The following is a 26,987-nucleotide window of genomic DNA, read 5'->3' as shown; positions in this document are numbered from 1 at the left end:
AATTTTCTTTACAATATCAAGAACAGGAGCCACAATGTAGGAAATGTCAGGTAGTCAATGCGGTCTTTTTTTAGGTGTACAAGGGTCTGTTGATATTTGCACGAGAAGCACAGCTATTCCTGCTCAGAGATTTAATTGGTAAAGAAGGATGTTTTGAAGAATATTAATTCCAGTAACCCATTCCAACAACAATATGAATTTGTGTCCTAAAAAGGAAGAAACTGGAGGCAGATGCCCATTTATAGAGGTATCTGCAGGCTCTATATCAAAAAGTCACAATGAAGCTACAATCACACAGTAAAAGCCCTCTTCCTTTTTTTACATGTTTTGCAGTCACATTATACACATAAAAGGAATGGCCAGAATCCATTCCTGACTTTTGTCACCTTCTTTCTGTGAGGCAAGCAAATACTTGGGACCATGTTAGCAAAATAGAAATATAAAAGGAATGTGTACTAATTGGGCTAATCCTGAAGTGCTTGGTTCCGCTCCAGATGCCCTAAAGAATTTTTCTCAAAAAGAGGAACATCTTAGTCCTTGGAAAGAACAAGTTTGTGTGGGTTAATGACCATAGTAAAATAATTTAAACACAAGGGAACGCTGTCATGTCTGAATTCACGAACAAAGGCTGAGAAAATTGGCAGTTGAATCTCATTCCAGTATTAGGAATTCAACAGTGTTTGCCTTGACACAAAAACATGAGTCAATTAGAATAGAGCTCGAAGGGACCTCGGAGGCCTTCTAGTCCAGCCCCCTGCTCAAACAGGAGACTCATGTGTATCAAAAGTGTGTCCATCTGTGGTCACTTGCGTTTTTTTGCATCTCAGGTAAAGCAGCACTAATGCAGCCTGATCTTCTTTTAAGTTTTCTCTGAAGCAAGTTGGGCTTATGCCTTCCTGTGCAAACTTCTCACATTAACCATTTGAGTTGGACTGGGAGATTGTCAGCCATGTAGAGTAAACCAGACAGGAATCATAACCAGAAGTGCTAATTCTATTTTATTGTTGAAAGAATCTCTCCCCTCCAATCTCCTTTGCAGCCCAAGAAACCGGGGTCAATTTTGAGCTTCTTGCCTCACCATCTATCCAGCTGTGGGCTATGTTGTCTCTCATCTGACCAATCCCTTGTTAATGTCCGTTTGTCCAGAATCCCAAAGTCTTAACCACATACCATTTAGAGAGACGAGTTGATCATCACCAAGGAGTATTCCTGGTTTAATGGAGACTTAAATATCTGTCTTATTTAATCCTGGACATTCTTAATTAGTACACTATAGTGGTTTTCATGTTGGCTTGATTAGGATTATTTTCTTAGGGATGGGTGGACTGTGACCCCAGACTGCTGTTACGTTCCACACACGGGGTCCCTAGAGCTCTGATCTTGACTGTGTTCATGAATGGAGAAGGATGAACGCAGACAACACAACGTCCTGGCATTTCATTTTCATGAAAAGTATAACATTAACTCTAAAAGAGCCACGTTGCCCAGAGTCACGTCAACCTCAAAACCAACCCCTAACTTTAGGTATGATGTGGTGACTACTACCTTTAGGCTACCCTAAAAAAATTAGTGATGCCAACTGATCACTGAAAGTTTGCCAATCTTTGTCTTCAAGGAGAAGCTCAGAGAGCTATCCACTTGTGTCCATCAACAACCTCTGCCTGACACAATGATCTCTCTTTACCTGACCACAGGACCAGCTGCAGTTGATGTATTTGTACCCACCTGCTACTCCAAGGAAAAGGAAGGTGGCAATAAAAACTCCAAGTGCTCCCATGGCTGGCCTCTAAATTGTTGTCTGCAAGTTTTTAGTTCTGAGGGCAAAGGCTGTTTGGAGAGTAAGCTGGAAACTGAAAGAGCACTGACCAGAACAGGTCATCTGAACAAAAAACAGTAGCAGTCACTCTCCCAATATGCAAACATTTGCCCCATTAGGTCATTGAACTCTTGAGCAGTAGCCATGCTGAGTTTCTATACAGGTAGTCCTCAACTTATAACCATTCATTTAGTGACTGTTTGAAGTTACCTCTTTACTCTCCTATCATTGGGTAGGATAATATAGGAGATATACTCCTATATCTCCTACCATTGGAGATATAGGAGTATAGCCAGCCGTACCAACAAGCTGAAAAACAGCTTTTATCCGTGGGCTGTTAGGCTTTTGAATGGGATATAATCTCTGTGAACTTATGCAGAATTGACTTGGGAGGCCGGTGTGCGGTGTAGTTGGTTCCCATGGTGTGGTAGGATGGAGGGTTTGTTGTCACTGTGTGTTGGGGGGAGGGAGCACGGGGGGGAGGCTCAGCTAATCTCAATGTACACATGTTGTACTTTGACAATAAAGGTTTATTTAATTTAATTTGTTTAATTTTTATTTAATTTACGATGGCACTGACCATTTTTCACACTTACGACCGTTGCAGCATCCCCGTGGTCACGTGATCAAAATTAAGGATGCTTGGCAACTGGCTCATATTTATGACCAGTTGCAGCGTCCCGGGGTCATGTGAACCCCTTTTGCGACCTTCTGACAAGCAAAGTCAGTGGGGAAGCCAGGTTCTCTTAACAGCTATTGTTACTAACTTAACAACCGCAGTGATTCAGTTAACAACTGCGGCATGAAAGGTTGTAAAAAAATGGGGCAAACCTCACTTAACGTCTCATTTAGCAACAGAAATTTGGGGCTGAACTGTGGCTCATAAGTCAAGGACTACCTCTACAGAAATGCAGAAATATGAAATGCCTTATGAAGACATCAGTGCCACCTTTAATGATGGATGGGTATCATTATATATTCTTGGATAGATCCTTACTGAATAGCCCCATGATTAGTTTGCCAGACTTAATTCCAAGATTTGCTTTGACCTTTGGCACCTTTGATCTCCCAGAAGTTTTGCTAACCAGCAATTATAATACCAACTACTGCTCTGTCTAATACTTATCCTCTTATCTTCTAAGTGCCCTGCTGGCCACTATGCACAAAGATATGTTGTCACTTGTACGGTAAGGTTGGCAGGGCTTTGCCACTCGGATTAGTGTTTCAGAAATAGCACGAAGGCAATTATTTTAAATCCAGCACTCCTGCCTTGCTATAATTTTAATGTGAACCAAAAGAGCAAATTAATCCAGCATTTTAAAATCGCTCAGTCGATTCAATCTGAAAAAAGTATGGTTAATGTGTGCTTTGAAGTTCTCCTTTTTAAAGAAAAGCATCAACGTAGCTTTGTATTCTGTATTTACAAACATTTGAGTTCTGTGCCTGGGGGACTAATTCCAACTGCTCAGCTTGTTTGTTGTACGAGGTTGAAATGAACATGATTTCATTTTGGAATATCTGTGCAGAAAACTCACGGCCTTCCCACTTAGATGGGGAGCTGAACAGGGAGAACGGATGTTGGCCTTTTGCTCTGAAGCCTTTTGCTCTGAAGCCAATCAATAGCTATTTCAGGAACTGATTTCAAGAAAAGGGGAAAAAAAAGTGAGGTTTATCATGACCTCAACAGATTTGGATTTAAAATGAATCTAGAAACTGGATTCAGGCAGATATAAGTTGTATATTTCCACCACCATATCTCTTTAAAAATATGTTCTTACCTAATGGAAATCAAGATAACCCTAGGATCAGTGTTATGGGAATATTTAGCTATGACAATGTCAACTGCTTGCATTTATTCATTCTACTGACCTATTCAGTTAGTGAAAGCCAATTTAGTTGTGGCTCCCTTGCATTTAGCACAGGGCTTTTCAACCAGTGGTACAGGTACCACCTGTGGTACATTGGCACCTGGCAAGTGGTACACGACCATCCTAGAAAAGTGGTAGTGGGGGAGTGTCATGAGCTGAACTGGTGGCAGCACCGCACAAGCCTGAGCGAGAGATGGCTGGAGCTGCAGGGCTGTAAGGGCTCAGCGGAAGTGCCAGGATCAGTGCCAGGCTCCAGCTGGAGTTGGTGCTGATCCTGGCACTTCTGCTGAGCCCAGAAGAATGTTGCAGCATCTCCAGGGTCTGGTGATTTAAATTCAGATGCTTGGCAACTGATTCATATTTATGATGGTCACAGTCTCCCAGGGTCATGTGAAGTGACCAAAACCTGCTGCAACCACCCAGTAGACGGGAGGGGGGAATAAAAGCCAAACACTCCCCCCACCCCCACTGCCAATCCTCAACAGAAATGCTCACAACAATGAAAACCTCAGGTGTCTTGCTTGGCTGTGGCTTGGGGGCACTTTTTTCAGTCCCATTGTAACTTCGAACAGTCACTAAGCAAACTGTTGTAAGTCGAAGACTACCTGTACTTCATCACTTTTTTCCTTTTTCTTTTTTTGGTCATCAAGTTTTTGAGTGGTGGTACTCGGATGCTGCCATATCCTAAAAGTGGTACAATGGGTGAAAAGGTTGAAAAGCCCTGATTTAATGTTCTCGGGTATTTGTATATATTCCCCCATGATCCAGCAATAGTACAGTACATCTGAATGGCACCTAATTCAGAAACCAATTGGATTCATTTATGACAAAGATTCTCAAATGAAGTAGTGAGAGGTTTTCAAACAGAGACTGGATGGTCATTGGTTAGAGATACTCTACTAAGTGTTTCTCAATCTTGGCAGCTTACTAAACAGTCTAGTGCAGGGGTGTCAAACTCAATTTCATTGAGGGCCGCATCAGCATTGCGGTTGCCCTCAGGGGGCCGGGTGGGTATGGCCAGGGTGGGCGTGGCCTACTGGGTGGGCGTGGCTAGAGTGCGTATGGCCTGCTGGGTGGGCGTGGCCAGCTCTACATCGTTCGCATCAAGGGTGCCTATGGGGGCCCGGGCAGGAGTGGGACAGATCTGAGGGTCTCTGGCAGAAGGAGGGTCTCTGGGCCAGGGCCAAGGCAGTGGGGGCCGTTCCCTCACTGTTTCCAGGATGGCTTCGCGGGCCACATGAAACCACTTTGTGGGCCGGATCCGGCCCCCGGGCCTTGTGTTTGACATGTCTGGTCTAGTGTTTCTCAACCTTGGCAGCTAGGGAAGAATTCTGGGAGTTCAACCCTACACATCTTAAAGTTGTCATGTAGTACACCTTGCACTGAACAGGAGGGTGGATTAGATTACCTTGAACGTTTCTTCAAAGTACAGGTAGTCCTTGATTTCCAACCACAATCGAGGCCAAAATTTCAGTTGTGAAGTGAATTTTGCCCCATTTTATGACCTTTCTTGCCACAGTTGTTAAGAGAATCTCTATAGCTGATGTTAGTAAAATGGTTGTTAAGTAAATCTGGCTTCCCCATTGACTTTGCTTGTCAGAAAATCACAAAAGGTGTGACCCCGGGACACAGCCGCAGTCAGAAATGTGAGTCAGTTGCCAAGCGTCCAAATGTTGATCACGTGATCCTGGGGATGCTGCGATGGTCGTAAGTGTGAAAAATGATCATAAGTCACTTTTTTGTGCTGTTGTAACTTCGGTCACTAAATGAACTGTTATAAGTAGAAGACTTATCTGTAATGATTCATTAGCAGCTGAGAACAGTTGCCTGGTACTCTGACAAGAGAAGAACTTTCAAACCAGCCAGTCAACCATGTTTGGCGTTTTCTGATCTAAGTTCAGTCTTCTCTCTGAACTTTTATCTGAAAAGTATCTCTGCCTAAACTTCCCCGGAAATTAGCCGAATTCCACCAGGCACTTTGGCGCATCTTCATACATGCATCCTCTGAATTTAGCTCAGTCACGCAACTCCTAATGGTGGAAGACCTCAGCCTGAAAGAAGCAGTTACCAGTCGCCACATGCCTTGACCTTTCTCTGCAGCTTGAACACACAAGACGTAATGTCTTGGCTGAGATTTGTAATCCTGGGGAATAATCCTCCCCCCTCAGCTCGCCTGTCCACAGTGAGATCGTTTCTTAAAGATGATGAGCAAGTGTGTGATGGATGGGGAAAGCACCATAACTGAGATAGAACAATCCCCTCACCTCCACATGCTTTGTGGTGGGGCACCTGTTAAATCTGTCAGCAGAGGGGGGAAAAACAAGATAATTACAAGGTTCTCTGGAAGCTAGAGCTATATAATTGGAGCCCTCACTCTTCTCCTGTGTTTACGAGGGGCAGCCCACTCAAGACCATGAGGCTCCCAGCTTGGATTCTTCTCCTCCTGGAGATGCTGTTTCCCTCAACTGCCCAAGGAAGAATACTTCGCTTCGTTACGCTGGTAAACAGACTGGTACAATGGCAGAACTAGGAATTTCAGGATCTCTGGCTTAACAAGATGATTTCGACTAGCCTTCTCCCGTTAAGCGGTCAAATCCATTATTTTCTCCCAGTCAGGATAGCCAAAGAGAAAGCCAGCTGGAGACAGAGGAGCAGAATCCAGCAGCTATGGGGAACTTCTCGTTAGAAGAAAAGGCTGGTCTATTGCTGGGGTTTTTGAAAAATAGACTGGACAACCATTTGACGGTGATGTTATAAGGCTTCTGCCTTGAGCAGGGGGGGCTAGACTAGAAGACCTCTGAAGCCCCTTCCAGCCCTATGATTCTATGTTCTGTGTTCTCTTTAGCCCAGCCTGTAGCCAGGAATTGGGAATCACTGTTTGTTTGGTTCTTGGGATGGCTTAATTGGATCTCAGGTGGAAAAGGTGGCGATCAAGCTGGGGACTACATAGAGTTAGATCTGGTAAAGGGGCACCATGTGGATTAGGTCCAGTGCCTGTCCAACATTAGAAGTTCAACAAAAATGCTTTGGGTGATTACTTTGTCATGTCTCCACTTACAAGCTGCATGAAAAAAAAGGAAAGCAAAAAAAATCAAGGTTGTGACTATGACAGAGAGAACTGAAATGTACTTCAAAAGGATGGGTCTTATAGCAAGAGAAATTATAATATGTCATTAGGCACACGATCCCTGATGAAGTGTAGAAAAATGTTTCTCTCTCTCTCTCTCTCTCTCTCTCTCTCTCTCTCTCTCTCTCTCTCTCTCTCTCTCTCTCTCTCTCTCTCTCTCTCTCTCTCTCTCTCTCTCTCTCTCTCTCTCTCTCTCTCTCTCTCTGTGTGTGTGTGTGTGTGTGTGTGTGTGTGTGTATTCTAATGCTACTGGAAAGCCTACTTCTTCAAAAGTCTGCTGCTTATTTTCTTTCCATGTCAGTTTAGGATAGATTAGAAGCAACTTTGGTTTGGAATTATATCTTGACTCATTAGCTGCATTATAGCCATCTTCCTCAGAAAGAAGAAAAGATGAAAAAGAAAGCCCGGGAGAGGTGGGGAGGAAAAACCTCTCTCTCTCTCTCTCTCTCTCTCTCTCTCTCTCTCTCTCTGTGTGTGTGTGTGTGTGTGTGTGTGTGTGTGTGTGTGTGTGTCTGTGTCTGTGTCTGTGTCTGTGTTGCTCATCTCCGTTTCAAAGCTGAAGAGCCAGGACGACTCCGTGGTCATGTGGCCAGCATGACTAGACGCCAAAGGCGCATGGAACGCTGTTACCTTCCCACCGTAGTGGTCCCTATTTTTCTACTTGCATTTTTACGTGCTTTCGAACTGCTAGGTTGGCAGAAGCTGGGACAAGTAACAGGCGCGCACTCTGCTACGCGGCACTTGGGATTTGACCCACCAAACTGCCGACCTTCTGATCCACAAGCTCAGTGTCCTAACCCACTGAGCCACCGCGTCCCTAAGATAAATTATAGTAGGGCCTATTTTGTATTTGTGAGGGTTCTTACCTCATGGCTCAAAGTACTTTATTATCTTACTTCTGAACATTATGGATGAGCCCAGATATCACAGCCCCCCCCTTCTAATTTATACTCATTTGGGTGTTGATTACTGCTAGGGTGGTGTTTTGGTCTTTTTGTTCCCTTTTTAGAGTTTATCGCCGTGGCTTGCCTGTCAATATTGGGAGTGGTCTTGGTTCTTTGGTTGGGCTGTTTATTGTTGGCTTCTTTGGCAGTTCCTTGCTTGGGGCATTGTTTACTACTTGACTGTTGGCCTGATGTTAATCTTGCAGTTAATCTATGCTCATCTGGTTGTTGCTTGGGAAGTATTTTGGTCTTTTTGTTCCCTTTTGGGCTTGTTGATTGTCCCTTTTGCACAGTATGTAGATGTTGTTTATGTTTATGTGTCAATTGATGGCCGATTTGTCAGAGTGCCCAGGCTCCCAGGAATTCCCTAGCATTTTTGGACTTGGCTTGGTCTAGGATGGTTTCCCAGTTGAAACTGTGTATTAAATCTGCCTATATGCTGTGAAGGGATGTGGTGGCTCAGTGGGTTAGGACGCTGAGCTTGTCGTTCAGAAGGTCGGCAGTTTGGCGGGTCGAATCCTGAGTGCCGCGTAACAGAGTGAGCGCCTGTTACTCGTCCCAGCTTCTGCCAACCTAGCAGTTCGAAAGCACGTAAAAATGCAAGTAGAAAAATAGGGACCACTACGGTGGGAAGGTAACAGCGTTCCGTGCGCCTTTGGCATCTAGTCATGCCGGCCACATGACCACGGAGATGTCCTCGGACAAGCGCTGGCTCTTCGGCTTTGAAACAGAGATGAGCACCGGCCCCTAGAGTTGGAAACGACTAGCACGCATGTGCGGGGAAACCTTTACCTTTACCTATATGCTGTGAAACTAAAGAGTTTTCATCATGGCTTCCGACTGCTAGTTGGTGTTCATGGATGTGCTCTGCTAGCCTTCTGTCTGTTTGCCCTACGTAGTGGCTGTGGCAGTCCTTCCACAGTATGTTGTAGATGACTCCTGTTTTGTCTTGTGCGGCTGCTGGGTCTTTGGTTTACTTAGGATGGTTTCATTGATTAAATTGAAGTATTAAAATAAAGATACAAGATAATACAAGAAGTGCAGTTTAATTTACTGAGACTGATCATTTCAAAAGCTACAAGCTGTTCTGTGAAAAATTATACTACCTGTGGAATATTGTAAGTGTTCAGAATGTGGGCTATGTGGAAAGAGCTGTGAGAGGCGAGGCCACCAATGACATCCTAGTTCAGGGGTCTTCAAACTTGGCCCTTTAATGACTTGTGGACTTCAACTCCCAGAATTCCTCAGCCAGCATGCCTGGCTGAGGAATTCTGAGAGTTGAAGTCCACAAGTCATAAAAGGGCCAAGTTTGAAGACCCCTGCCCTAGAGTCTTCTCTTCCCCCTTCTGCTACATTTGAAGTTTAAGGTACTTCCTTGGATCCAAAAGAGAAGTTTTACAATGTTCTGAGTTGCAAAGTCTTGCAAGAAAACCATTGTCTAACTTCTCGGGTATCAATGTGATCTTGGGTAATAGGTTAATATTCTCAATACGTAGAAAAGCAATGCTGATAGTTTTGGGGAATCAGTCTGAAATCTGAATGCAGAAGTCCACATTATTACATTAGAAAAAGAAGCAAACCAGTTGTAAACAAGCCAGGTAATCAATCTCAAAAATTATAGAGAGAGGCGATTAATTCAAAAAAGAGTCTGTCCTTCGCACATTAGCTGATGGCAAATCAAATCTACTGATATTATAGCAACTGAGTTGAGCCACGCATCTCAATCACTTGTAAACTTGCAAGAAATTTGTTGATTTTTTTTCACTTTAGAATTCTGCTTCTAAGAGGTTATGGGAAATGTTTTTACTTGTCCCTACTTAAGTTGCTGAATTTGACTTCCCACACAGACAAAAGCCCCCAGTATTTGCTCTATGGAAAAAGGCAGGTATGCTATGATGCCGTGTGGTTGCAATAGTCTGTTAGTGGTTTCTGAGAAGTTTTTGATGTATGGCAGTGTTATCCTTTTTACAACGTGTTTGCTCTGCTGTATTGGGTTGAGTGGTCAGGCACTTTTTGATGAAGTTGCAGACTATTTGCAGAGACACAGAGACATAAACAACATCTGCCACTGTGCAATAGGGACAATCAACAAGCCAAAAAAGGGAACAAAAAACCAAAACACCATCCTGGCAGCAATCAACACCTAAATAAGCATAGATTAACCGCAAGATTAACAACAGACCAACAATCCACAAGTAAACAATACCCCAATCAAGGAACTACCAAGCAAGCTAACAGTAAACAGCCCAATCAAAGAACCACCGAGATCACTCCCACAAACACTGACAGGGCAAGCCACTAGAATATAAATTGAGAGCAAACCCCACTCCCTACTAGCACTGATGATGTTACCTAGTATGGGCAATGAAATGTCTGCAAGAAAGCAACCAAGCTCAGAGAGCACGAAGGACCTCTCACATCAACCCTGAACTACTAATATTCTCCATTATCTAAGTAGGTTTCCACAAGTTGCTGTGTTAGGCTAAAAAGTTGGATAATTTGTTTGTTCAGCATATTATGGGATTTTAGCCTTGGCACATTGTGTAAACAAGATCATTCATGCTAAACTACAACTGAGTTTAATGATTTGGGCATCCTATGTTGGATAAACAGAGCAATGGTGCTTTACTGATCCTGGTTTAAGGTAGTCATGTGCGGCCCTCTTTAGAGTCAAAGAAAAACTACTTGGATGTCTATCATTGCCAATCTTGCAACTCTTCCTTTCCCAGGTTTATCGCCATGGTGACCGATCTCCCCTCAGCACCTACCCAATGGATCCCCACAAAGCAACAGCTTGGCCTCATGGTTTCCAGCAGCTGAGTGAGGTACATTCAGGGTTGAATTTTAATTATTGTTATTTGCAGCCTGTGCTGACATGCAGAAGAGGGGGCAAATGACAATCCTTGCTTGGTGCCAGCTGAGTCCTACCTTACCTTACTTTTCAGCCCCAAAGCAAGTAGGATTTTAATATTTGCTCTTTCCCTGTCATAGGCGGGCATTTTGCAACAGAAGGCTCTGGGACAATTCCTCCGGGAGAGGTACACTGGATTTCTGAGCCGTTCCTACAAACCACAAGAAGTAAGCTTTCTTTAATAATACATTGGTCAACATAATTCAGCTCCTTTGAATTCCAGGGGCAGCAAACAAACTGAATGCAATCATAAACAGGGGAGACAAATAATAATTAAAAATAATACAGCAGCAAGCCCTAACCACAATCTTGCTCAGACTTTTTAGTTTTTATGTGTGTGGGGGGCGGGGGGGGGGCTGTCTTTGGCCAGATCCTGTGAAAACCAAAACAACTTAATCTAAGACCAACATTTCTCGAAAGGTTATTCTGAAAATAGTCAGGAAACCTCCCAAATGTTTCTCTCTTATTTGCTCAAGTTGCCTCAGGCTCCATGGTATTTGCAGGAAATTCTCTATTAAATATGTAGATTAAGGTCAAATTAATGGAAGGGAGTAAGCAGTGTATCTAGGTTGGTACATATGAGTTGTAAGGGATTGTATTTACCTCTGCTTTTCAAATAAAACCCATCAGTCTCTTTCCTTGCTTAGTTATATTTATACATGCAGAACGAAGATTGGCTTATTAATAGTTCTTAGTTTTGTGCTCATAAATGCTGTACGATTAAGTAATACAAGTAAGGGGAGATTTAGAATGCACACAGTGTGCACATAAAGTGTGGTGTACAGGTAGTCCTCAACGACTGTAATTGAGCCTGGCAATTACGGTCATAAATTGTGACAGTTGTAAAGCAGGTCATCTGTACAACCAAGCCAATTTTATGACTTCTTTTTTCCCCCCAGTAGTTGTTAAGTAAACATGGTGGTTGTTAAGTTAATGCGGAGGTTGTTAAGCAAGAATATCGTAAATCACAGTCACATGTCCCCAGGACACTGCAAACTGGCATAAATTTCAGCCGGTTACCAGGCACCCAAAATACAGTCAACATGACTCAATAGGATAGGATAGGATAGGATAGGATAGGATAGGATAGGATAGGATAGGATAGGATAGGATAGAATAGAATAGAAGAATAGAATAGAATAGAATAGAATAGAATAGAATAGAATAGAATAGAATAGAATAGAATAGAATAGAATAGAATAGAATCTTTGTCACCTTAAATGTACACTAAACAGCATACATTAAAATGAAATTTTGTTGCATTCAGCTCTCAAAAAAATACCATTATGCATATACCCACATACACAACACACATATCTGACACAGAGGGGCAGGACTGTCCATCGGTCCTTTGGAACAGGGTTGTAAATAAATTTTGGTGTGTCTGTTGTAACTTTGAACAGTCTCTTAGTGACCGGTGATAAGTCAAGGACTGTCTGTAGTGGGTTAAGGAGTCAGTGGGGGAAACTCAGCTTGTAGTCCCCCCCCCATTTCGGCATGGAAGATAACGGGGTGATTTTGGACCAGGTACTCTCTGTCAGCCCAACCAACTTCACAGGGTTATTGAAGGAAGAAATAGGAGAAATAGTGATGTATGCTGCCTTGAGCTCCCATATCAAAGAATTTAACTAATAATAAATGTGAATACTGCTAATGTCTTATAGCAACTGCCATTATTAATAATCCATTCATGGTTTTGCCACAAATACCAGCAATAGTATCTTCGAGCTCTCTGGCCCAGGCTGAGGATTAATCTTTTTAACTGGGGTTTTACTTATACAGGGATAAATTTAATTCTTTTTTAAACTTGTTTTTAACCTTTGTATTTTGGTTTTTAATTACCCTGTAAACCGCCCTGAGTCCTTCGGGAAAGGGTGGTATATAAATGTAATAAAATAAATAAATAAAAAATAGTCATTTCTTCAATTAAGGTAGTCCTTGACTAAAGGTAGTCCTTGACTAACAACTATTCGTTTAACAACTGTTCAACGTTACAACAGTGCTGGAGCAATGGACTTACAACCAGCTCTCACACTTAACAACTGTCACAGTGTTCCTTGGGTTACACAATCAAAATTTGGGTGCTTGTCATCCAGCATATATGACATGCATTCACCACTGTGACCTTCCCGGGGGGCTTCCAACAAACAAAATCAATGGGGGAAGGCAGATTTGTATGATTTACTTAACAATTGTGGTTATTCACTTAACAACCACAGCAAAAAAGGTCATAAAATCAGACAAAACTTACTTAATGACCTCATCACTTAGCCATGGAATTTCCAGTCTCAGTTGTGGTTATAAGTTGAAGACAAGCTTGGTTCTTCTTGTTGTTGTTAGTTGTGAAGTCGTGTCCGACCCATCGCGACCCTATGGACAACGTTCCTCCAGGCCTTCCTGTCCTCTACCATCTTCTGGAGTCCATTTAAGCTCACGCCTACTGCTTCAGTGACTCCATCCAGCCACCTCATTCTGTGTCGTCCCCTTTTTCTCTTGCCCTCAATCTTTCCCAGCATTAGGCTCTTCTCCAGTGAGTCCTTCCTTCTCATTAGGTGGCCAAAGTCTTTGAGTTTCAACTTCAGGATCTGGCCTTCTAAACAGCAGTCAGGGTTGATCTCCTCTAGAACTGACCGGTTTGAACGCCTTGCAGTCCAAGGGACTCGGAGGAATCTTCTCCAGCACCATAGTTCAAAGGCCTCAATTCTTTGGCGCTCAGCTTGGTCCTACCATCCTAGTTTGTGTTCCCCAAGAAAAGCTACACTAATGTGTAGAATTTCAATGTTTTGATCACCTTGTTGTCAATAGAAGTGGCTCACTGCATGGTTATCCAATGTTTCAGATCTATGTCCGCAGCACAGATTACGACCGCACCATCATGAGTGCCCAAGCCAACCTGATGGGACTTTATCCAAATTCACATCCGGAGATTCCTTGGAAACCTGTTCCCATCCACACTGTGCCTACTAAGTATGACAAAGTAAGTGAACACAACCTATATGTTTTCCCACCCTGTTTATATGGCTGCTCATGATACATTGCAAGGTACAGTTCAGTGAAATGACATTTGGAAGAGTAGAAAAGGAGTTTAAAACAACAAAAAATATAAACATGTAACTGTGAATTCGTGGTATGGTTGTTTAAAAAATATTTATCATACAGATTACAAGATATGTATCGAAATCTTTGGCAAATGGGTAACAGGCGAGAGCACCATTTGCTGATTGAAAGGTTCCCTAGACATAAAATACAGGTAATCCTCAACTTATGAGCACAACTGAACCCCAAATTTCCATTGCTAAGCAAGGCAGTGAGTCATGCCCCATTTTATGGCCTTTTTTGCTATGGTTATAAAGCGAATCACTGCAGTTATTAAGTGAATCATGCAGTCGTTAAGTGAATTTGGCTTCGCTTATCAGAAGCTCCCTAGGAAGGTTGCAAATGACAATCCCAGAACCCCAGAACACTGCAGCCACTGTAAATATATGCTAGTTGCCAAACACCCAAAGTTTGATCATATGAGTGTGGGGATCCGTGGTGGGATTCAAATACCTGAACAACCGGTTCTCTTATTGGATACAGGCCTGGGCCTTCGAGGCCTAGAACGGGCTTCCGGAAGTGGCATCCATGCACTTCCAGCGGGCCATTCTAGGCCTGGGAGGCATCCTCCAGGCCTAGACTAGACTGATGGAAGCAGTGTGCATTCAGCCGGTTCTCTGAACTCAGCAAAATTTAGCTACCGGTTCTACCGAACTGGTGTGAACCAGATGAATCCCACCACCGGTGGAGATGCTGCGACTGTCATAAGTGTGAGAACCGGTCATAAGTCATTTTTTTCAGTGCCGCTGTAATTTTGTATAATCGTTAAATGGATTTAAATTAAGGGCCACCTATAAACACTTTCAATGCACTTCTGGCAGTTGAGGCGAATCTGATCAGTTCCATATATGGAAAGAATATATTATTTTAGAATATACCCTGATAGTGACTTTAGGACAGTCAATCTCTCTTACCCTAACTTTCTTCACAAGAATTTTCTTATGGAGAAAAACAGGAGGATGGGAATAGAGAGCACTATATGCAGTGCTTTTTTTGTAAAAGAAAAAGGTGCCAGAACTCACACATGTCATACAACTCGCCTTACCTACCCTACAAGGTTCCATCCAAAAAAGGTGCCGGAACTCCGTTCTGAGCGTTCTATGAGAAAAAAGCCCTGACTATATGTATTATATGTTGCTTGGATCTGAACGACGGGACATCAATCGAAGAACGAATAAATAAAATGGATAAGGATAAACTGGAATTATGTACATTTATTTTTTCTTGGCCCTAAAATATCCAGGAGTCATTATTTTTCTACAAGACTCAAAAACAGGGCTACGTAGAAAGTTAGTTTTATTTGGAAGCAAACACTAGTTTATCATAAAAGAGAGTTATAGCACTGCAAGAGAGGATTTTTTTAAAAAAGATTTTTTTTTGAAAGAAATGCTGATCGTAGAGAGGTTTGATTCTCATACATTTTTTCTGTGGCATCTAACTCTCCGCCATTATTCCAACATATATTTTAATTAGAATTTAGGGAAAATCTGTTTCAATATTAATATATCATACCACCTAGTTATTTGGATTCAGGAATATCTGCAGACTCAAAAAAGCCAAGTTGACAATTGTCATCGAGCCCCTGCATGTGCAACAATAAATAAAAAGATGTGGGGTTTTGATTGCCTGGTTGTGTACCACCTGCTTTTTTTTTGATACACATACACACTCACATAGACATACCAATGCATGTATTGCTCAGGAGTAAAAAGAATGAAAAGTAAAATAAAACCATCTTTTGAACTAGTTAGCTTTCACTTATTTGTACATGCACTATTTCACATTTTAGCCTTAGAGAGTGATTGCTGGCTAATAAATAGTTTTAGACCCAGTTACTAATGATGTGTTCCTTTGGCCCTATCACTTTAGGGTTTGAAAAAACAGAATGCACACTGAGTAGAGGACTAACGATCAAAAAGAACAAATAAATAAATCTATGCAGTTTGCATCACATGAAAAAAAATCTTCAGAGATGTATCTTCCTTGTAGAATGCTTAACTATGGTAATCCTAGTTTTAATGTTATAATTTTATTTTTATTGTATATGCCTCCCTTGGAGTCTTGTGTATTATAAAGGTAAATTATAAATGTATGGGAGCAAAGTTTTCATCTATGGATTTTTGAAAGAGTCTTCTTGTAGAAAACTAGGAGAAATTACATCCCTAAATCCATCTTTAACAATGTTATAAGTCAGGGGCCTTCAAACTTGGCCCTTTTATGACTTGTGGACTACCTGTATTTAGTCAAAGTTCCCGATTTCTAACACTGAAGTACAACCCAATAGTTTCAGCCTGGAACAAATCTAATTCTCTATGTTCCCTACTTCTGTTCCTAGCTTTTAAAACCACCAACCAGAAGCTGCCAACGATATCAACAATTGATGGAAGAGACTATTAATTTGCCAAGCTATCAAGCTAAATTGAGAGAATGGAAGGTATGGTGGAAGAGGGCTTAAGATAAGGAGAATAATTTAAAACCAAATTCTAGAAGTAGAATTCCCCACCATCCAAAATTGGAAAAGCAGTTGCTGAATGGTAAAACCAATTTTTATCTTCTACGAGTTGTAGAATATGTAAATTGGCAGACTGTCCATTCTATCACCAACATGTTTTGCTCATGATTACATCTAGAAAGTGATATTTTTTCATACAATTGTCCTAACTATTTCTGGGGAATCATTACAATTATTAAGATTTTCTTCTTCGATTACCCACATAGTTGCAGTCTCTGAATTTCCTATAGAGTCTGAGTATCTGATGGTGGAGGTTCGTTCTCTAAGCTTTTAGGTTGGTTTCCGAAAGTTTCGTTACAAGGCTAAGTAATATCTTCAGCGAAGTTTAGGGGATGTCAGTCCTCTATTTATAAGTCTGTGTACTATTTTATGAATAAATCCTGAAAACAAAAGTCTGGAAAAGGTCTTCAGAATACATTCACACATTCTCAGGAATCAAGCAATCAATCAATTAACCATTTGCCTGTCCAACGTGGCCTAAATAAATTACTGAATACCTATACAATTTTGCTTCAAGGTGCCACCATCCAACAGATTTCCCCTAGCCGTCCACTTCAATTTTAAGTCTAGACACTTTGGCTGTAATTATGCTTTTTTAAAGTCATGGTAGACAAAGCAAATAGGTTGTCTTTTGTCTAGTTGAAGTCTTGCAACGCATTACGCCTGGATTAACAAAATATAATTAATATTTCACATAATATGTTATGTCCAAACAAACTATTTTATGCTTAGTGTAATATACAATTTGGATTCCCTAAACCAGGGGTTTCAAACTGCCAGCCCATGGGCCGTTTTCATCATACTGAAGCCGCTCCCACCCCATTGCCAGCAATGCAAAAAGAGTCGCAATATGCTGCAACACATCAGGTGACGTGGCGAGTTTGACACCCGTGCCGTAAATAAATTGGGAAACAAATTATCCAAGTTCATTTTACCTAAATTTTGCATGTTGTATGAACTATGCTTTTAGATATTTGATTTTTTAAAAGGACAAGATAATTTCAGATGTTGTTGAACTACAGTATTTAATAGCCTGGCCAACAGGAAGGAATCCTGGGATTTGTAGTTCAGCAACACATGGAGGACCACAAGTTCTTTAATACTGATTGAAACGTTTTTATTTCACCTTATGTTTGGATGGTTCCACAGTGGCCTGCAAAAATAAGAACAAAGAAAAATTCAAAGCATTTGTAATAACAAAACAAATGCAAAACATATTAACAATGGCCAGAATATAAAACTATAGCAGTACAGTGAAATTTCAGTTTATGGACTCCAGTATAGTAGACCAAATGCAACAGATCAAATTACAATTTGGACTTCTTGGAATAACAGACAAGTCTGTGGCATCTTGAGTACTCCAGACAAGACAGTTAAATATAATTGTACCTTAACTGTATGTCATTTGGAGTTATTTGTGTCATTTGACTGTGAATGACAAAAATTATATCACTCATTAGTTTTGAAACAAAGTCATCCATTTTGTAATGACATTTTTATGCAGGTGTCATTTCCACTAATTTTAACACCTATTAACACAAAAGAAGTTAGTTCTTTGTAAATGAATCTCTGGGTTCCTAACAACAAAACAGCACGAAATAGAAATAATCAAAATCTAGGAAAAGCAATAGCACAAAAAACCCACATGCTAATTCGCATCATTTGCATAGCGATGTTATTATATGGGCTGATATATTGTGCTATTTAACAGGCATTTAGGAATTAAAAAATACACCTTCCTCAACTCTTTTCATTAAATTTAGATGTCATTTTGTTTGAAATAGTTGACAATGTGAACCATTTAAAAGAAAACATCCTCTCGTTATATCAGGACCAATTCGATGAAGAGGATTAGTGATTGATTTGCAAGGGAAGAGTTTTAATTCGGTATTAAAAGGAGACAACCTAATGTTAACCTTCCTAAAGGGAGAAAAGTTTCTTTTGAGCCATCACAGCCTCAGAAGTAATCAGTACTAATTTACACATGGCTTATCCCAGATGGGATACAGGACAGGGCTTGAGTAGGATTACTTCAGTGCAGAGAGAAATGGCTCAGTATACTGTTTTCTTGTTGAAAAAAGAAATTTCAAATTTCAAATCCTTCGTAGAATAACTGTAATATCTCAAATAAGGATAAATAGCAAATAGTTTGATCAGGCTGTCGGAAAGTCTACAAAACCACCAAGTGAATCCATCCAGTCTAGGACCCAGGTGATTCAGTGGTTTTGAAACTAACCTCTGTTACTGCTACAGTGAGAGGAACCACTTTGCTAGACAGATCTAAGTTTGGGAAAGCAATCATAACTCTTTTCTAAAATGCTTGGACCTGAAATAGTTCAGGTCTGCTTAGGTTCACTCTGAAGATCTGCAATGAATGCAAGTAAGAATGCAGGGTTAATTGAGATGAAAATAATTGAGCACAGTGAACCTTAGTCAATTATTTCTGTTTTCCTCTCTTGCAGGGCTTTATGGAAAAAATGGCTAATTATACAGGGCTTAAATCTGAGCAGCTGACCCTGAGAGGCCTCTGGAAGGTGCATGACACACTCTTCTGTCAGGTAAGAGCAGGGATAGGCAACCTTGGCTCTTTTAGGACTCGTGGACTTCAACTCCCAGAATTCCTAAGCCAGCATGGCTCAGTATGGAAACCTCTCCATTTCTCCTCAGCATGGCTGGCTCGGGAATTCTGGGAGTTGAAGTCCACGAGTCATAAAAGAGCCAAGGTTGCCTACCCTTGGGTAAGAGTCTGCATTACAGATACTTCTCAACTTACCAGCATTTGTTCAGCGACCATTCAAAGTTATGATGGCACTGGAAAAAGTTACAACCATTCTTCATGCTTACAACCATTGTAACATCCTCATCATCATGTAATCAAACTTAATAATGATGAATTGGCATACTTTTACAAAGTTTGCAATGTCCCCAGGGTCACGTGATCACCATTTATTTGCAACCTTCTCAAAAGGGCTCCTGACAAGCAAAGTCAATGGAGGCAGCCAGATTCACTTAACAGCCATGTGATTCACTCAACAATTGCATTGATTCACTTAACAAAATGGCAAACAAGGTTCTAAAATTGGGTGTAGCTCACTTAACAAGTCCCTTAGGACAGGGGTCCCCAAATTTGGCAATTTTATGGACTTCAACTCCCAGAATTCCTCAGCCAACATGGCTGAGTATTTCACATAGCATGGCTAGCTGAGGAATTCTGGAAGTTGAAGTCCACGTGTCTTAAAGTTGCCAAGTTTGGAAGCCCCTGCCTTAAAAACTATGGTCCCAATTACAACAAGATCACCATTTCATTAGAAAACTTTTTTTTCCGTTTTCTACACAGAAAACCCATAACATGACTTTGCCTAGCTGGGCTACACCACAAGTTTTGGCAACTCTCTCAGAGATAGAAGTATTTAATATTGAAGCCCATGTGGGAATGCACGCTACCCAGGAGAAGGCTCGATTCATTGGAGGTACAATTAAATTTGAATTATTTGCTCTGTTTGGAATCAAGACCTAGTCAGGGGTAGGCAACCTTGGGTCTTTTATGACTCGTGGCCTTGCTTGTGATGGGAGTCTCCTGATACTCCCATGTAACACCTCTTCTCCGCGAGCTGCATTGGCTTCCAGTTGCCCTCCGGGTGAGATTCAAGGTGCTGGTGATGACCTATAAAGCCCTAAATGGCATGGGCCCGGATTATCTAAGGGAGCACCTGCTGCCAGCATCAATTTCCCATCGTCCTGTGCGCTCCCACAGGGAGGGCCTCCTCAGGGTCAAGGATTGCCAACAGGTGATCCCCAGGGGGAGGGCGTTCTCTGTGGGCGCGCCTGCCCTATGGAATCAACTGCCAACGGAACTCTGGACTGCCCCCGACCTTCGTTCATTTCGCCGGGACCTAAAAACCTGGCTCTTTGGGCTATCTGGTCTGGACTGAGGGGTTTTAATGTTTTTAAATTGTGATTTAATTTTTTGTGGCTAGACTTAATTTAATTTATTTTAATTTTATATTGGATTGTTTTTAAATTTTGCCTTGTAAACCATCCTGAGTCCTTTGGGAATAGGGCGGTATATAAACCGAATAAATAAATAAATAAATAAACTCCCAGAATTCTTGAGCTAGTATGGCTGGCTCAGGAATTCTGGGAGTTGAAGTCCACGAGTCATAAAAGAGCCAAGGTTGCCTACCCCCTGAGTCCTAGATGTATATGGTAAATGTCTCAAAGGTGCTTTTTTTTCCCCTTCAAAGGGCAACTGGACTGGGTTTTTTTTTTCTTAAGAAAGAAGAAGCAAATGTTTTGCTTCCCATCCAAGAAGCTTCATCTGTTCTGATGATAGGAAGATGGGAAGGACTGATGAAGCTTCTTGGATGAGAAGCAAAATGTTTTCTTCCTCAAGTGAAAAAACAGTCCAGTTGCCTTTTGAAGGAAGAAAAAAAAAGCACCTTTGAGACAACTATGACCTGGATGACTGAGAATCTCCACAGATATACACAGGCAGTCCTCAATTTACGACATTTCATTTAGTGACCGTTCAAAGTTACAGCGCTGAAAAAAAGCGATGACCATTTTTCATACTTATGATCATTGTAGCATCCTCACGGTCAGATGATCAAAATTCAGATTCTAGGCAACTGACTCAGATTTATGACGGTTGCAATGTCCTGGGATCATGTGATCATCTTTTGTGACCTCCTGACAAGCAAAGTCAACAGGTTAGCCGGACTCACTTAACAACCGTGTTACTCACTTAACAATTTGCATTGATTCACTTAACAACTGTGGCAAGAAAGGTCATGAAATGGGGCAAAACTCACTTAACAAATATCTCACTTAGCAACAAATTTTGGGCTCAATTGTGGTCATACACTGAGGACTACTTGTATGGTAAAATGTGGCAATATTAAGTTAAAAAGTAAACAGAGGACCGCTTGAAGGAAAATGATTGAAAGTACAAAATGTGTACCAGCTTGGAAATATATTTAATTTCTATATCACCAATCTCTCCTACAAAGTGACTCAGCCATGTAAACTTAGCACATTTCCCCCATTAGCAACGTGTAGAATGATACTAGCATAATTGTGCCCAATGAGGACAAGTTTTCTGTCTACAGTGATGGCTGAATAATGCCAGAGTAATGCTATTGTTCACTAGCAAGGAATAGCAGAACGTCCCTTCACTCCTCAATCTCATTGGGAATTCTGCATCTCAGGGTCCAGCAACGAGCCTTCAAATATCAAGTTAGCTTAATAGCACCACCATGTGGCAGGAATTGTTATTTAACATGTCCTAACAAAGCCGTAACAGAGTGCCGCGTAGCAAAGTGAGCGCCTGTTACTCGTCCCAGCTTCTGCCAACCTAGCAGTTCGAAAGCACGTAAAAATGCAAGCAGAAAAATAGGGACCACTACGGTGGGAAGGTAACAGCATTTCATGAGCCTCTGGCGTCTAGTCATGTTGGCCACATGACCACGGAGACATCCTCGGACAAGCGCTGGCTCTTCAGCTTTGAAACGGAGATGAGCACCGGCCCCTAGAGTCGGAAACGACTAGCACGCCTGTGCGGGGGAAACTTTACCTTTACCTTTAACAAAGCCAGCACTTGAGGGAGATCAGGATCCCCTTCAACTTCCTTTCTAAGCTTTGGTATGCTTTCTGACACAACACTGTGATGTTCCTCTCTTCTCAGTATCTTTCAGTCTTGTGCTTTTCTGAATGTCAGATACATTTCAGTGTGTTATCTTATCATCATATTTTCCTCTCTGCAGGTTTGCTGCTGGGTGCTATTTTGAGCAACTTTTCCAAAACGGTGTGCCAGGATCTGCCTCTTAAGATGATCATGTATTCTGCTGTAAGTTCTCCTGTTCCTTACAATTCCAAAGATCCGCTTTGGAAAATGAGAGACAATCCAGAGAATTTAGAGCAATCTTCTCCTCTCTGCAGCTATCATTATCTGCAGCACAAAATTGGTTCTGGGCAGAATTTTGAGCATTTTTCTATAATCTTAAGAATTCTAGCTGCTGACTTTTTAGGGTTGCTATTATGGCAAAAATTCAGGGCTTAGCAGAAAAAGACGGAACTTTACCTCCTTTCTCCCTTCTGCCCCAGCTGAGTGGACATCTTATTTCAAAATAAAGAAAGGAATCCAAACAGGGTTGGATCAAATCCAGTCATGCTTCCTGATATCAGTGATGGAATATTTTCCCATTTCTTGGTTTATTTCAAATATATACAGTATGGCAACCCACCTCACCATGGTGATTTGGGTCAGATAACAAACAAGCAAGAGGGACGCGGTGGCTCAGTGGGTTAGGACGCTGAGCTTGTCGATCAGAAGGTCGGCAGTTTGGCGGGTTGAATCCCAAGTGCCGTGTAACAGAGTGAGCGCCTGTTACTTGTCTCAGCTTCTGCCAACCTAGCAGTTCAAAAGCACGTAAAAATGCAAGTAGAAAAATAAGGACCACTACGGTGGGAAGGTAACAGCGTTCCGTGCGCCTTTGGCGTCTAGTCATACCGGCCACATGACCATGGAGACATCCTCGGACTAGCGCTGGCTCTTCGGCTTTGAAACGGAGATGAGTACCGGCCCCTAGAGTTGGAAACGACTAGCACGCATGTGCGGGGGAACCTTTACCTTTACCTTAACAAACAAGCAAAAAGGAAAATAGCTATAATTGCCAGTGAAAGAGACAAAACAGAATATAGCAAGCAGAAAAGTTACTTTTTTTTACCTTCTCTGGACTTAAATACTTTTCTTCACTTTGAAAACACCTACAGTAGCCTTTAATTTCCTTCCACAGAGCTCTGGCGCTCTGCTAAAAAATCCTGCCCTGATGAGAATACAATTTGATATGCCACGTTTTATTCAAGAATAAGGATAAGGACTGGAAGGCAATCATGGACATGAGAAGTGTGGGAAGAAGGGATGTTCTGGTCTATTTTAATATGTAAATGGCATAGTAATTATTTCTGCTTATTTTCTTTAGCATGACAGCACCTTGATTGCGCTCCAGGCAGCCCTTGGCGTTTACAGTGGCCGTCCACCACCCTATGCAGCTTGTCATGGATTCGAATTCTACCAAGAAAGCAACAAGTAAGTTTAACACAAGAAGGATGGGCAGGTCTTCCTTTTGCAACTGTCAAGATGCAGACATGGTGCATTGTTCACCACATTCAGGACAATTCTTAGGATCCCATTAAAAGCTTCAAAGGCTAAACACATACGTACAAAAGCCTTATGAATATTGAACCATAGGATCTAAGACTGGGCAGATTAGTTGGTGCTAATTTGACATCTTCAGCTTGCAAAGATGTCCAGGAGCTTAATCGGGCAGTATCCTACACACGAAAAAGATGATTTAACTTTTGGCTTCCCGCAATTATTACATAGTTCACTGAAGTATGTTAAAGTGGATTGTTTTTGCACACTCTGAACTCAAGAAGGTAATTAGATTTTAGAGACAAAGCTCATTTCCATTTTGTCATTTCATTTTCCTCTTCCTTTCTTACAAGATCCCTCCCAAGCCAGACTTTGCATCACTTTTCAAAACCATTTCCTTGCAGCAGAGCTGGCTGCCTCCAAACTATCTGTCAGCAAATTTAGTTGCTGACGCATTAGTAAGACTGTAGCATCACGATGGAGAGAGGCTGAGGTGGCAGAACAATTTCAAGGATTGTGCAAGGAGAAAAGCAGCAGCAAGTGTATCTTTTGGCAGGTACGTAAGGAGATAAAAGCAGGTTCCAGGGCGGTGCAAAACTTTTAAATTTTTACATTTCAGCTCTTTCAGCGTTGCCATGTTCTACCGCAACAGAAGTGACCAGAGGCCCCATATCCTACCTCTGCCTGGCTGCCCCACACCTTGCCCATTGCCACTGTTCCTTCATCTCACCCGTACAGCTGTCCCAGAGGACTGGGATGCCGAGTGCCAAAACCCTCAGAGCGGTCCAGGTAATGAGATCATCTTTCTCCCCTCCTCTCTGGCACAGAACTAGTTAATTGAAACTGTTAAGCCCGATCCAATATTCTTGTTTGCAGGGCGTGCAGTGATAGCCCTGGCTACAGCAGTAGGTGTGCTGAGCGCAGCACTGATTGGCATGGGTGTCTTGTATTGGAGAAGGTGATAATGAAGATAAGCTGAATGGCAGCCATCCAACGCCCATGGAGTAAGAAGCATACTGCCTTTTTGTAATTTTTTAAGAAATGTGGTGCAATGCAGCCATCTCGGGACTTCTCACCCGCCTTAAACTCAGCTAGCATTCTAATTGGGAGACCATGCCAAGCGGGGGAGCTGACACCCAACTTTGTGCCAGGCAGTTCCTAACCAACAACTACCTGGAGGTTAACACCAGCAGGAAATTCAGCACAGGGTATTACCAGGGGAAGGACCGCAAAGCGCTCAACTGAAATGCATTATAAATCTATGGCACGACTGTGTAGAGTTCGCCTACATGCCCTGCTCTCGAAATTCCTTGTAGATGCTACCCCTTTAGCAGGGTTTGGGTGTCTAACCCAATTAAGGTTCATTTAAATACGCTGTATCAGCTTGGTAAAGGAATATTGTCCTCACTCAATATTATTCCCCCTTCCAGTCTTGCTCAATATTCCATAAGCTCCGCACTAAACACAGGGACAAACTTCATTGCTTGTCACGCCTGCTTTCCCATTCAACGTTGTACTCGGTCGTTTGGGAGGGGTGCTCCTTGGCCACAAGACCCCACATTTTCAGCCATTCTATAGCTATATCATGCCTTACTGGTTTCTCACTACCCGGCAGATTTAAGTCGGATGTTTTGGCTTTCCACAACATACTACAGGAGGACATTTTTAATTCAGTAAATTAAAATGATTTGGGATTAAAACTGTCCCACTTTGGTCCCGAGTTACCAGGTTTGCAGAACATACTATATAGGACATGATGGTTAAAGCTATTGTGGAAAAGCCAGTTAAGCATTACACTACTACACCCAATGGTGCAAGGCAAGCCAGAGTCACCCACCTACTCAAGGAACTATAGTTTCCTATCCATAAAGGATACCCCCTGGGGTGGGAGGACCCCCAAACCCATTTCAATGATCCAGGCTCTTGGGTCTACTTGACATGAGGCAAGTTTAGAAAGTGAAGAGTAACAGAGCAGTTGGAAGGCAGGGTTTATCCACTGTCATACAGTGGTACAGTAGCTACTTCAACATCACTGTACCAAAGGCAGCTGCTACTTTCCCATTACAGAGACCCATCATTGTAGATACTTCCGTTAATATTTAGTCTTGCCACCAGGAATAAGCAACCCTACCGTCCCTTTGGTTTAGTAAGTTTGCTTGCAAACAAGTGGCACAAAAAATAAATGTACTTTTTATTGTAGTGTTTTATTTGTGACTTAATACTTGCAGGCACCATGAACTCCCACGAGACGGACTACAACCGTCTCACCCGGAATCTCTCAAGGGGGCACAAATCCACAAACACAGGGAGCAGAAAAGGTTGCAGACACCTAGTTATAGGGAAAGGCAATGTCCTTGAAAAGAACATTTGGAGATTTTTCTGACTGGGCAGTTGTGTACACTTAAATGGTCCAAGAACACCTTCCAAAAGCATAACTGCTAACGTTTTGCTGCAAGACAAAAGATTTCCCCAACTCTGCAGAGTAATTTTTTTGTTGTTCCTTTTCCCAGCCACTGAACTTGGCTGCTTAGGACTGCTTGACCCAGTTCTAAGTGGCATCTACAGCAGAGATTCACAACTCACTGCGTCATATGGTACTTTAAGTAAGCCTTACAGCTCTTCAAAGGCTACCCTTTTCTTGCTACTACCGTAGGAGCAGGGGTAGGACAGAAAAGGACAGCCACACTTGAAGGGAGGGGTTAGAAAGTAACCCCTTTCAAGAAGGCATGCTTTGCAGCAGCATTACAGCAAGGGTTTACTCAGATGGGTGTGTGTATAATGCTGCTGCTCCGAGTGCAAAGTTATCACCAGTAGGAACTATTTTGCAGGTGTTCAGTGACATTGCCCTTTGCACCCACAACAGGCATAGCAGTTGTTCATCCATTAATGGTTTATTGAGTAAAAAACTAAAAGCAAACTTCCCACTGCTTTCTAATCGGGCTCTGATAAGTAAGCCTCTCACTTATGCAGGAAATAAAACAAAGGGACATAATGGATAAACAACGCCAAATCCTTCCCATCCCAAACAATGGATCCAGGAAAATTTCTTCAAGTTGCATTTCTTCTTGGGAAGGTGGTCCTCCACTTAGGCATCTTCGGCGCTCTCTTTAAAATGTGGACAGGCAACTTGGCCCAGTCTGAATGAAACAAGCAACACGAAATACATTAGCATCATTAACACCTAAAGGTTTGGACAGCCCTGCCCAATCAAGTATCCAGTGATTAGTTGGATTTCAAGTCCCATACATTTGATAAGACTCCAAACTGGGACAGACCAATGAAAATTACTAATCACGGTACATAATTACTTAAAGGTAAAGGTTCCCCCACACATGCGTGCTAGTCGTTTCCGACTCTAGGGGCCGTTGCTCTTCTCCGTTTCAAAGCCAAAGAGCCAGCGCTTTTCCGAGGATGTCTCCGTGGTCATGTGGCCGGCATGACTAGACGCCAAAGGTGGATGGAACGCTGTTACCTTCCCACTGTAGTGGTCCCTATTTTTCTACTTGCATTTTTATGTGCTTTCGAACTGCTAGGTTGGCAGAAGCTGGGACGAGTAACAG

At 42.1% G+C, this 26,987-nt stretch overlaps 1 protein-coding gene across 1 annotated transcript; it reads left to right on the top strand.

Moving 5' to 3' along the window:
- Nucleotides 1–6,097: 6,097 nt before the first annotated feature.
- On the top strand, nt 6,098–24,612 carry LOC308678690 (testicular acid phosphatase homolog; the record flags this gene model as incomplete). Its single annotated transcript, XM_081345927.1, has 11 exons — nt 6,098–6,184; nt 10,485–10,580; nt 10,747–10,833; nt 13,506–13,643; nt 16,098–16,196; nt 18,737–18,832; nt 19,612–19,744; nt 22,037–22,119; nt 23,255–23,361; nt 24,047–24,216; nt 24,304–24,612. 11 exons carry the CDS (start codon nt 6,098–6,100, stop codon nt 24,387–24,389), a joined length of 1,182 nt encoding a protein of 393 aa, XP_081202053.1. The 3' UTR covers nt 24,390–24,612.
- Between the last annotated feature and the right edge of the window lie 2,375 nt (nt 24,613–26,987).

The sequence above is a fragment of the Vipera berus genome (assembly GCF_964194415.1).
Source record: "Vipera berus genome assembly, chromosome: Z".
Classification (NCBI taxonomy): Eukaryota; Metazoa; Chordata; class Lepidosauria; order Squamata; family Viperidae; genus Vipera; species Vipera berus.
This window is presented reverse-complemented; position numbering and strand designations above follow the sequence as displayed.